Genomic DNA, 13,436 nt, shown 5'->3' with positions numbered 1-13,436 from the left:
TCCTAGATTCATCATGCTTATTCTATCCTGGGGTTCAAAAACTTTCTTCTTGCACACAATTATCAAAAATGGACATTCAACAGGTACTCTGCGAATCATTATACAGATTACATATTTTTTCTTAAAAATTTTTTAGTAACATGAGTTCTCCATTTCTTGCTACCACCATGTAACTAATTTAAATGTTTGATGGTCATGTCTACTATACTACATTTAATAATGCAAAAACAGCAACAGCCCTTTTTGGCACTAGGTAAATTGACTAGCATGGTGTGTGACACTATCAATACTGGTCACATCTATCTTCTACATTTAAGATTCTACGGAATCCTCCTACTCAATGTTTAGTCCTGTTGGTATATGATGATCACATAAGTATTTCTCAATAGCATTTTTCACAGGGCAGTTCTTCCTCATGCAGGCATGAAAATAAAATCCTTGACCTCTACCCACTAAATGCTGGCAGTTTTCCTATACTCTTACCTGTCAAGTCAATGTGACATCCAAAAACACTCCCTTGGTTAAGAACCACTGTAAGATGTCATACTTTTTAAGGCACAGGTGATAGTGCCTCATTTTTTCCAGAATGCTGGCAGCATTAGGGGATTGCTAGTCTGTTGTCTGCCTCAACAGACAGATTCCCATCATAACACTGTATTATCCAGAAATTTCTCAAGGGGCCAGAGGGCAGAGAGGTGGGTAGTATTCTGCTCCTGATTACCGAAAAAGTACAGAATACTTAGTATAATCTCACTCTTGTAAATGCTATTGCTGCTGCAGGCAAACTCAATTTCATTCTAAATATTCTAAAACAGCTTCTCTCTCCAAAAAAAAAAAAAAAAAACTTTCAATTCTGGCACAGGAAGAAAATAAAAGAATCTAAAGGAGCATCTGTTCTCTTCCCTCTTTTACTCGAATCCACATCTAATTGCCAGAGAAACTAATAAAAATATTTTTAAAAATTCTTTCAATAATTTGATACAAAAAAGTAGTGAAAGTTTTAAATAAATTATAGACTACTTCAGTTTTTGACTCTATTACCACCAACCTAACCACATGCTTTGAAAAATGAAATCTTCTCTAGGCTTTTAAGTTGCCCTCTGGTCCTAAAATTCCAACCATTTCAAAGCTTCCAAAATCATATCAAAATCAATCATGCCCAGGACCTTGAATGTCTTCCTAATAAAGGTGGTTCTAAATCAGTTTAAGTAGTCAAGAAGTTGGAGGCTGTATATTACAAAGATCTTAAACATGATTTTTTTTTTAACAGCTCCTGCTTAATGACCAGTAGATTACACACCCACCAATTAGAAAAATTGTGAGGAACTGCCAATGTAGCACCAATTCCCAGGCTACAGAATGGGGGAAAAAAATAAAAGCAGCATTTGTACCTTCAGAGACTCCTTCCAGGTGTTGCACTTTACACTGAAGGGCTATTGAGAAGAAACTATGCTGGACATGGTGGCTCATGCCTGTAATCCCAGCACTTTGGGAGGCAAAGGCGGGCAGATCACCTAAGGTCGGGAGTTCGAGACTGGCCTGACCAACATGGAGAAACCCTATCTCTACTAAAAATACAAAATTAGCCGGGCATGGTGGCACATGCCTGTAATCCCAGCTACTTGGGAGGCTGAGGCAGGAGAATCACTTGAACCAGGGAGGGGAGGTTGCAGGGAGCCAAGATCATGCCACTGCACTCTAGCCTGGGCAACGAGAGTGAAACTTCATCTCGAACAACCAAAAAAAAAAAAAAAAAGAGAGAGAGAGAGAAGAAACAATAAAAATTCCCTTTCCTTAAAATGATTAAATGGACATCCTACCAAACAAATTCTTACACAAGATGGATGTAGCAACGCCACTTCCAAAAGGAAGACCCACTCCCAAAAGAAAATCTATTAGTCGAACCATGAGTAATGACTTTCATGTGGCAACCTCTCGGAGCACTGAGACTCAACAAAGCCTTTGAAAGTACGATCTGTTATATACACTGCAGAGATGTTCACAGGATGCCTTAACAACAGCAATTTTAATTTGTATCTGTTAGTGAATTTGTCAACGGCATACTTACAAGAAAAATAATTTTCCAAAGTACAGAAAGAACTTGAAAGTAAATCAGGGCATTAATAATTGAAGTGAAAACTCAAATACCAAAATATTGAAAATAGGTCACTGTTCAAAGTAATACTTTTCAAACTTTAATGTGCAAACATATCTCTTAGGAATCTTGGTAAAGCCCACACTTATTAAGTAGGTCTAGGTTTGAGGAACGATGAGATGCTGCAGTTTTAACAGGCTCCCAGGCAATGCCAAGTCTGCTGTTTCATGGATCACATTTTGAACAGCAACAGACTCTAAACCTTGACTAGACCAAAACATGTCAGAAATGTAGATTCTCAGAAAAGAAATAATTTGGTGATATTTTCCCAAGTTTGTTCTTCTTTAGGTTTTGTTATTCATCAGAACAATTTTCATGAGTAAATATTGAGTGGTTTCACCTTGTGGGCTGATTTTCTCACTAACTTAAGAAAAACCTCTCCAAATCATAAACCAGAGAAGAGAAACTTGAACAAAATAAAGACATTAAAAATGTTTCTCATTCTAAAATGGAAAGTTTCCTGAATGAATTAATTCTACACATTTCTATCTGAAAACAACAAACATTCTGTAAGGAGACCCATAAATGGTCAATTACTTAATGTTAATAAACCAGTCTGTTGTGAGTCTTTTGTCCTTAGAATATTTTCTTTGCTTTTCCTTTTACCTTTTTGTTTTGTTTTACTATATAACTACTGGCACTTTGAAAAATTGCTGCTCACAGCATAAACTTAGAACAAGCACAAACTACACTAGCAAAAGCTGATGAAAGTTGCTGAAAAAAATCAAGTGTACCATCAGGTACATAGTTATCTCTAGATCGTTTTTAAGCAGTCAATTATCAACTAACTACTCATTTTAAATGCGAGTTCATTCATTATTCATTCAACAAGCATTTATTGACCACCTACTATGTATTAGGCACTCTGCTAAATGCTGCGGATAAAGTTTGCATCAGAGAGACAGACCTTTCAGATTCTGGCTTGGACATAATGGCAAGTTTTGTTTATTTGTTTGTTTTTCTTTTTGTCTCTGAGCCTCCATATTCTCAGGGTGATAGTGATAATTAGATTATATAATGTAAATAAAGTGCCTAACATTCCACCCTGTATATGATAATGAAGAATGTTATTTGAAGTATGAAGTTTGAGTAAGAAGATCCTACCTTCAATAGGCCAGCTTTCTATGACACAGCTCTACGTTGGCAGATTATGACGCAACTTGAAAGTGAGCTAAAGAAAACATGACTGAACAGATAAATCCATTACCAAAACAAAAAACTAAGAATGCCTACAATACATAATGAATTCCAGAACTGAAAAGAAATGTGCTTTGGGTTAGTTTACGAGTTTCTGTAGCATGTACACTAATGTTCTCTTCCACTAAACAAAGTAACAGTACATTATAAATAGAACAAATGTTCCAGCTATGTGGTTTTACGTACAATAGGATCATGATAGGGTATACAACTTGGGACAATTTTAGTGAAGTAGTAATTGCTTGATGCAACAGGATGTGTACCCCATTAACCACAATTCTCTTTCTACCACCTTCAGAAAGTAATCTCCTTTTCTTATAAGGTAAATATTTACAAGTCCTACTCATCAACCATTAGTCAATAAAGCAGCCTATTTTGAAAACCTAACTGGCAACAGCAATCTCACAAACAGAAGCAGTATAGCTAAAGTTAAGAACTTTGGTATCAATCAGAACAGGTGTCCCAATTCCACTTCTATTGTTTCTAACTAGTTATGAGACATCAGGAACGTTTCACTCTGAGCTTCAGTTTATCTAAAGAATGGTCTAGGGCATACAGGAAGTAGGCCCTAGTGGAATTTATGAAAGTGGAATATGCTATTACAAGTAAAGCACTTAGACAAGTTCCTGAAAACAGCAGCCACTCAAGAAATGTTAGCAATTTGCTATTACCTACAACAAAAAAACTAAAGGTCTTTAGTTTTGAAACTAAAAAAAAAAAAAAAAAAAAGTGTATTTTTAATTGAAAAAATATATATTTTATTTTTGTAGGGACAGGGTCTCGCTATGTTGCCCAGGCTGATCTTGAACTCCTGACCTCATGTGATCCTCCTACGTCGGCCTCCCAAACTGCTGGGATTACAGGCGTGAGCCACCACACCCGTCAAGTTGTAGGGTCTTATAAAGCATTAAGTTAGGTCACAGTTAAGTGACAAAAATGGTGAGGAACAGGAGTAAGGCAATAATGTGTATTAAGCACCCAATATCTTACCCTTCTATCTTACTTAATCAGGCTTCATTTGTAACATCCTAAAAGTTAAGCAGCATTGGCGTAACTACAGACAATTCAATTCTGGAAAGGTTTAAAGGCAAAGAAAGACTGCTAAAACAAAAAGAAAAGAAAAAAAAAGAAAAATAAAGGGAAGTTATGTAGACTTGAACTGAAGTTTAAGTGGTGAGTAACCCTGATGAACAGTAAAGGGACCAACCATCCCAGACGCGGGGCTATGGGTCCAGACTCACGGTGGCTCCTCCCAGTACGGAAGCTGAGGCCATTGGGCCTCGCCAATGAGTCCCAGCGCGACACCCCAAACCCGAAGCTGGGGCGCCACTGAGGGATGAGCGTTAGCGCTCGAGTGCCGGCCCTGGGAGCCCAAACTTCCCGCCGGTGCCCGCAGCTGGGCCCGACCGACCAAACCACCTCCACACGGAGGCCTGAGTCACCGTTCGCGCGGCACAGAAACCGGGGCACAGCGGTTACCTTCGGCCGGGAACTCTTCAAACTCGTCGTCTTCCTCTAAGAGACCTAAGTCTACGGGTTGCTTTTTCTCTGACATCTCGACCCTCCGCGCCCAACACCTCCCAGATCAGCAGGAAAGTTGGAACTCTCACTCTTCCTCAAGGAAACGCCACCGTCACTGCCGCCTCCGAAGCTGACGCTACCATAGAGACTCGGGGAAGGAACCACGGGAGCAGCGCGAGGAATGCTGGGATACTGGAGGTCGGCCCAGCGCTCCCTGCGGGTTTAGCGCGTTTTCCGAGGTTTTTTTATATATATATATATATATTTGTCTCTACCATGTTAATCGGACTCTCTGAATTGCCAAAGTTGAGATCCGTGTAGTTTTCCTGACTATAAAAGACTCATAATGTGTAAAACAAACAAAAAAGCCTTTACTTAGTTTGCAACCGAGGAAGGAGCTCTAGAGAGACTACAGTCTGACTACAAGCATTCATCAGCCCTTCACATACATTATTACCTCCAGTCCTTAAGCCAGTTCACTAAGGATGGTATTAAATGTCTCCACATCACAGAAAATTCACGTTCAGAAAGAAGCAACGGAAATTACTCAGGTAGTGGTAGACAACCAAAATGCAGATTTTTTTGCCTGGCTCCAATCTCCAGACTTTTCCATTAGGCAGTGTTAATCAGGTCTTAGGATTACTTTGTGGTAAATAGCTTTTTAAATAGAATTTGTGTGGTGTGTATGTGTGTGTAGTAACTCTAGTTTACAGGTTATTATACAATAATACTATTTAAATATGGATTGTGTAACATTTTATGGTGCTCAAAATATATCATTTAGAATTGTTTGAATGGCATTTGAATATCATTCTGAATACAGTAGTGAACTTCATGGAACTCTATATATAATATATGGATGTATATGGATGAATATTATAGAATATACATAATACACAAATTTGGTATTATTGTAAATGTTGATACATGTTCCAGATTATATGTATAAATCCCATTCCTTTATTTAACAATGTTAGGTCATACCGCTTACCAGGAGCTGTGCATCAAACATGTATAGACAAAGTCCCTTTCTTCAGGAAGCTCATATTCTACTCAGAGACATGTAAATGGATAAATCACAATGAAATGCAGTAATCCACTTCAATCTCCATCTTAATATTATGTGAGAAATGAACAGAGTGTTTGGGAATACAGAAAATGGAGTAATTAAATGTAGAACAAACTTGGCCGAGAACTACAATTAGATGTAATTTTTTTTAAACGTATCTCTTATACTATTTGATTCATATAGATTACTGAAAATAGTGATATCTCACTACCAAAACAATTGGGTCAGGTAATGCATATCTTAATTAGTGTGATTTAGTCATTATACAATGTATTTGTATTTTAAAACGTGCTCCGTAAATATATGCAATTTTTATTTGTCAATTAAAATAATTTTTAAAGAATGTAAAAAAAAAATATTTTGCCAAGGAGTCAGAAAATCCAAATTCTAGTTCCCAGACCTGTTATTTAGTTCATTTGATATATGATGAAGTTTGTATCAATCCTTAGCAAAAGAAAAAAATCAACAGCAATATGGTGATTTTTTCCCCCTAAAACTATATTCAATTTAAAGAGAGGTTGTTGATTTAAAAATCAACAATCTTACCTCAAGTTCCACCACCCCTGCCCTTTCTTCCATTGTACTGGTTCTTCCATTGTACTGGTTCATGAAATCCAGAATGCTGAAACTTAAATAACTTCTTATTTCTGATGAGATGGGGAATGTTCAGGGTGGTACAGCCATAGACATTAACTTCTTATTTTAAATGTCATGGCACATGGCACAATGAGCAACTTCGCATTTCAATGGTCATGGCACATGGAATAATTTTAGAAAATGATATTAAGAATACATATTTGCAGACCACTTTGTATTATAAATCCAGGCTCAATTCCTTCTAAAGGGGAGTTTAGACAAATTACTTAATTTATCTGTAATACATTTTGGTTATTTGCAGTTACAGTTAAGATTAAAGGAGATTATGTATATAATGTGCATAATTCAATGCCTGACACATAATAAGTGATCAATACATGTTAGCTATTATTAAGTAAGGATATATTTTAAAATATCTCAGATTCTCCTTATTACCCCTAAAAGTCTCTAAGTGTGTGTTTTGTTTCCTTGATATCTTTTTAATACTTTATGAGGAAGTCAGTCCCTCTAATAATGTATATTTAGTGTTTACTTTGTATCAGGCACTGGCCTAAACCCATTTTGTGTATTTACTTATTTAATCCTCCTCACAACAGACCTATTGATATAGTTTGCCTCTGTCCTCACCCAAATCTCATCTTGAATTGTAGCTCCCATAACTCCCACGTTGTGGGAGGGAGTCAGTGGGAGGTAACTGAGTCTTGGGGGCCGGTCTTTCCCATGCTGTTCTCCTGATAGTGAGTAAGTCTCACAAGATCTGATGGTTTTATAAAGGAGGGTTTCCCTATACAAGCTCTCTTGTCTGCCACCATGTACGACACGACTTTGCCCCTCATTCACCTTCAGCCATGATTGTGAGGCCTCCCTGGCCATGTGGAACTGTGAGTCAATTAAACCTCTTTCCTTTATAAATTACCCAGTTGCAGGTATGTCTTTATTAGCAGCATGAGAACAAACTAATGCAGTCAGTTGGTACAGGGTAGTAGGGCGCTGCCATAAAGATACCTGAAAATGTGGAAGCGACTTTGGAACTGGGTAACAGGCAGAGGTTGGAACAGTTTGAAGGGCTCAGAAGAAGATAGAAAAATGTGGGAAAGTTTGGAACTTCCTAGAGACTTGGAGGGCTCAGAAGACAGGAAGATGTGACAGTTCGGAACTTCCTAGAGACTTGTTGAATGGCTTTGACCAAAATGCTGATAGTGAAATGAACAATAAAGTCCATGTGGAAGTGGTCTCAGATGGAGATGAAGAACTTGCTGGAAACTGGAGTAAAGGTCACTGTTGCTATGCAGAGAGACTGGTCGTATTTTGCCCCTGCCTTTGAGAACTGTGGCACTTTGAACTTGGGAGAGATGATTTAGGATTATCTGGCAGAAGAAATTTCTAAGCAAAGCATTCAAGAGGTGACAGAGCATAAAAGTATGGAAAATTTGCCGCCTGATGATGCAGTAGAAAAGAAAAAACATTTTCTGGGGAGATATTCAAGCTGGCTGCAGAAATTTGCATGAGTAAAAAGTAGCAAAATGTTAATCACCAAGACATGGGCAAATCTCTCCAGGACATGTCAGAGACCTTCATGGCAGCCACACCCATCACAGACCCAGAGGCCTAGGAGGGAAAAATGGTTTCATGGACTGGGTCCCCATGCTGTATGCAGCCTCAGAACTTGGTGCCCTGCATCACCAAGGTACAGCTCAGGCCATGGCTTCAGAGGGTGCAAGCCCCGAGCCTTGGCAGCTTCCACATGGTGTTGGGCCTGCAGATGCACAGAAGTCAAGAATTGAGGTTTGGGAATCTCCACCTAGATTTCAGAGCATGTATGAAAATGCCTGGATGTCTAGGCCGAAGTTTGCTACAGGAGTGTAGCCCTCATGGAGAACATCTGCTGGGGTGGTGAAGAAGGGAAATGTGGGGTTGGAACCCCCACACAGAGTTCCCACTGTGGCACTGCCTAGTGGAGCTGTGAGAAGACAGCCACCTTCCTCCAGACCCCAGAATGGTAGATCAACTGACAGCTTGCACCATATGCCTGGAAAAGCCACAGACACTCAACACCACCCTTTGAAAGCAGCCAGGAGAGAGGCTGTACCCTGAAAAACTACAGAGGCAGAGCTGCCCAAGACCACTGGAACTCACCTCTTGCATCAGCGTGAACTAGATGTGAGACAAAGAGTCAAAGGAGATCATTTTGGAGCTTTAAGATTTGATTGCCTCGCAGGATTTTGGACTTGCATGGGGCCTGTAGCTGCTTCATTTTGGCCAATTTCTCCCATTTAGAATGAGTGTATTTACCCAATGCCTGTACCTCCATTGTAGCTAGGAAGTAACTAACTTGCTTTCAATTTTACAGGCTCATAGGCAGAAGGGACTTGCCTTTTCTCAGATAAGACTTTAGACTGTGGACTTTTGAGTTAATGCTGAAATGAGTTAAGACTTTGGGGGACTGTTGGGAGGCATGATTTGTTTTGAAATGGGAGGACATGAGATTTGGGAAGGGCCAGGGGCAGAATGATACGGTTTGACTGTGTCCCTACCCAAATCTCATCTTGAATTGTAGCTGCTGTAATTCCCACATGTTGCAGGAGGGACCCAGTAGGAGGTAATTAAAACATGGGTGCAGATCTTTCCTGTGCTGTTCTTGTGATAGTGACTACATCTCACAAGATCTGATAGTTTTATAAAGGGGAGTTCCCCTGCACCTGCTCTCTTGCCTGCTGCCATTTAAGACGTTACTTTCCTCCTTATTTGCCTTCAGCCATTATTGTGAGGCCTCCCCAGCCAGGTGGAACTGTGAGTCAATTAAACCTCTTTCTTTTATAAATTACTCAGTATCAGGTATGTCTTTATTAGCAGCATGAGAACAGACTAGTATGCCTACTGAGTACAATTTAAATCCACTTTATACTTGAGGAACTGAGACTCAGAGAGGTTGATAATGTGGCCAAGGTCATAGCACTAAGAAGTGGTGGAGCTATTATATTCTAAGGACTTTCTTAAATGATTGAAAACAAACCATCCCGATGTGCAGAGAGGCAGACAGTTAACACCAGAACCCCCAGAATCATGTTTTTTCTGACACATGAATGTAGACGGAAGTGCAGCCAGCTCTAAACCCCATTGTGATATATGTCTGGGTTTATTATTATCATTTGGTAAGAAGACTTAACATAAGATCTACCCTCTTCCAGTTTTAAGTGCACAATACAGTATTGTTAATTATAGGCACTGTATTGTACAACAGATCTCCAAAACTTATTCATTTTGTATAACTGTAGCTTTATAACCATTAAACAGAAAATCCCCAATTCCCCATCCCCTAGTCCCTGGCAACTACCATTCCATTCTCTGTTTCTATTACTTGGATTATTTTGGATCCTGCATTTAAGTGAGATCATACATAATTTGCCTCTCTGTGACTGGCTTATTTCACTTAGCATAATGTCCTCCAGATTTGTTCATGTTGTTGCATATAGCAGGATTTCCTTTTTTGAGGCTGAATAATATTCCATTTTGTGTATATACCACATTTTCTTAATCCATTCATTAGTTGATGGGCATTCAGATTGTTTCTATATATTTGCTGTTGCAAATAATACTACAATAATACTACATATTCATGGAAGTACAGATATCTCTTTGAGAGCCTGATTTCAATTCCTTTGGATATATACCCAGAAGTGGAATAATTTGATCATATGGTTGCTCTGTTTTTAATTTTCTAAGGAAGCTCCATACTGTTTTCCATAGAGGCTGCACCATTTTTAGACTTCCATCAACATCACACAAGGGTTCCAGTTTTTCCACAACCTCACTGACACTTACCTTATTTTTTTATAATAGCCATGCTAACAGGTATGACATAATATCTCATTGTTGTTTTGATTTACATTTTCCTGATGAGTAGTGATGTAGAGAATCTTTTCATATACCTTTTGGTCATTTGTATGTCTTCTTTGGATAAATGTTTATTCCAACCATTTGCCTTATTTAATTGAGATATTTGGGTTTTTGTTTTGCTTTGTTTTGTTTGCTGTTGTGTTATAGAAGTTCCTTATGTGTGTTTGGTATTAACCGCTTATCAGATAAATAATTCACAAATATTTTTCCCATTCCATCGGTTGGCCTTTCATTCTGTTTCCTTGGCTGTCCAGAAGCTTTTGAGTTTGATGTAGTCCCGCTTGTCTATTTTTGCTTTTGGGATATTCAAAAAATCATTTTTAGACCAATATCAGGAAGCTTTCCCCGTTTTCTTTTAGGAGTTTTACAGTGTCTGGTCTCATATTTAAGCCTTTAATCCACTTTGAGTTGATTTTTGTGTGTGATATGTTTAATGGCTTGGTTTATCGGGGAGGGGCTTAGCTCTTCTTGGAAGGTGTACGTATACCTGGGAACAACTCACACTCACATCTTTATTAGTATTATCAGTACTCTGTACCCAGTGATTGATTCTGGACTTTCGGAAGAATTATAATCCCAAACAGAAGGAGCTTTTTTGGCTCTTTTGTCATAACAAAATGCTTGGACAAATGAAAATGTGAAAAATTATAATTGTAAAATAACTCTCTAAAATATTTAGATCTCATTGTAGGACAATTAGTAACGAATAAATATACGGTTATTTAAAATCTAAATGCTAATAATGAGAAGTACTTAATCTACCACAACATAAGAGCCTAGCCCAAAAAGACCCCATCTTGGACCAAACTACCTGTTCAAAAGTCGGTATTTGCATGCCCAAGACTTGTTTGAAAAGGCGATTATGGTCTCACAGGTAAATCATAAGAATTTTTAAAATTTTGTAAATGCTGTATTTATATGACAGACAAGAACCACTCTGAAGGAATCATTATGGTTTGGGAAATGATATGCAATTTCAAAATCATCTAAATCATTTCAATTGCCTGTATTTACATTTATATAATGGGTATTTATAATGGTGATTATTTTAGAACTTACCTTGTTTTCCAGGATCTCACATTGGTTTCTATGGGAACGAGAATGGCTCTGAAGAGGAGCATTTTAAGAACTCTTTTCACATTCAGTAACTGCTAACTGAACCGTAAATTCTGTTTGTCTGTTAACGGTTTTTAACACTTATATTTTAACACAAAAATAAAAGTTGGGCATTCTAGCTTCATAAATCATTTTAAATAATAAAAACTATTTTTATGAAACATCTGGCACATTTGAAACATTTGAAAAAACAAAATAACTAGCTTTAGGAGCTAATAATCTGTTCACTTTATTAAATTCATTAATGATTAACCCACATTGGCCATGTGCTTGCTCTTAGAAAATTGTCTAAAGAAAAACTTCATCTGATATATTGTTTTAATACACTTTCTCTGCTATTTATACGTGTGTGTGTATATATATATATACATATTTTCCTAGTTGTATAAAAATCCTTTAAAGTAGTATAAAATGTTCTGCATTTAAAGTTTCTTCTCTGCTAATACCTCACTCATCCTGTGCTATTATATACCCTGGACCATGTTGTACTTTGACCATGAGTTGGGACTTTATTCATGTTCTTACACCAGTTGGAACTTATTTTTACTGTTTTTTGAAACAAGCTCATAAGTCTTTGAATTTCAATTTTTCTTTTTCTGGAACAAATGTTTAGATCATAAAAAGCTCAATGTGTAACTTATGGAGTACATTTGTTCAGTTTACTGTATTTAATATTCCTTCACATTTCATGTTTTCCAATTAACTTTATTTTTTTTAATTCCCTGGAAAAATAAAATGTCAATATATTGTTATTCAGTTCCTTCTCAACATAATTAAAACCCACTAAAAATAAGAGAAGCCTATTCCAGAAAAGAGTGCTAAAACTCAAAATTTTTCTTGTACCCAAACTATAAAAGATGCTAGTTGAAAGCACATGGCATCCCATAACCAGCTTATGTAATAGCTACTCCGGTTATTTCTAATATATGATCTGTGTCTTAAATCCAAAGTGTAAAAGTAGATGGCAGACTGCCAGGTGGGGTAGAATTAGCACTGGGTGATTTTGCCTTCCCTTTGATTGGAATGTGTTTGCTTGCTCTCAGCCTATCCCTGACGGTAGGCTGTCAGAGACTAGTGACAGTTTGAGAAGTGGAGCTGCTAGCATCACTGTGACTAAGAGATCATTCTGTAACTCAGGGGTCTGGTGTAAGCTCCATGGAATTATTTTTTTCTTCTTTCTTAAAAATATTTTTCATTCAGATTTGATTTTATGATATGAATTAAGGATTGCCACACTTTGAAGAAAGGTAATGATAAATAAATGAGAAATATGTAATCAAATGTTTTGAGAGGAATGATTAATTGATTTGCTATTCTATTTTTTTAAAGTTGATTTTGAATTGAAGTACAAAAACTAAAAAGTAAAATCAAGTCTAATGTTAATGATTAGAAGAGAAAGAGTTATCTTGAAAAGTATCTGAATCGGAAGGTGAGGAATATAATTGTCTAGCACAGAGCTACTCAAAGTGGGGTCCCTGGACCAGTGCCTATAAAAGACAACTACAGAAAGTGAGCATAAACACTTAGAAACTCTTAGAGCAGTTTGACACTGCCACTTCATCCAACCCTGTGATTTAGTATTTTATAAAAATCAGCCCATGGCATTTTTGAATTTTAAAAATTTGCCTTTTAATACAAATGGAGATGGATTGATTTAACATGAATTACTGTAAGCAGAAAAGACTGTCATTTGAACTTCATATATTGAGAATTATTTATCCTGTGTGATTCTGTCTGAAAGCTGGGAAGTGAGGTGTTTTTCTCTCTGAAAGATCTCTTTCTAGCCCTAGGATAACATATTTATTTTCATAAGATTACAGCAAAGGAGGCTGAAGCTGATGTTGTTCTCTCCTTTTGCAGATATAAAAACAAAAGTACAAAGGG

General features: G+C 37.4%; 1 protein-coding gene across 3 annotated transcripts in view; it reads right to left on the bottom strand.

Annotated features, from left to right (window-relative positions):
• Positions 1-5,042, bottom strand: part of SEM1 (SEM1 26S proteasome subunit) — an 89,277-nt gene extending 84,235 nt beyond the window's left edge. Inside the window, exon 1 of one of the 3 annotated variants that reach the window (XM_007982098.2) lies at positions 4,832-5,042. In XM_007982098.2, the coding sequence (XP_007980289.1) occupies positions 4,832-4,907 (76 nt within the window). In that variant the 5' untranslated portion in view covers positions 4,908-5,042. The remainder of the gene's footprint in view (positions 1-4,831) is intronic. The other 2 variants (XM_073009115.1, XM_073009116.1) reach the window with 2 other exon arrangements.
• Positions 5,043-13,436: the final 8,394 nt, after the last annotated feature.

The sequence above is a fragment of the Chlorocebus sabaeus genome, chromosome 21 (genome assembly GCF_047675955.1).
Source record: "Chlorocebus sabaeus isolate Y175 chromosome 21, mChlSab1.0.hap1, whole genome shotgun sequence".
In the NCBI taxonomy this organism is placed as follows: domain Eukaryota; kingdom Metazoa; phylum Chordata; class Mammalia; order Primates; family Cercopithecidae; genus Chlorocebus; species Chlorocebus sabaeus.
This window is presented reverse-complemented; position numbering and strand designations above follow the sequence as displayed.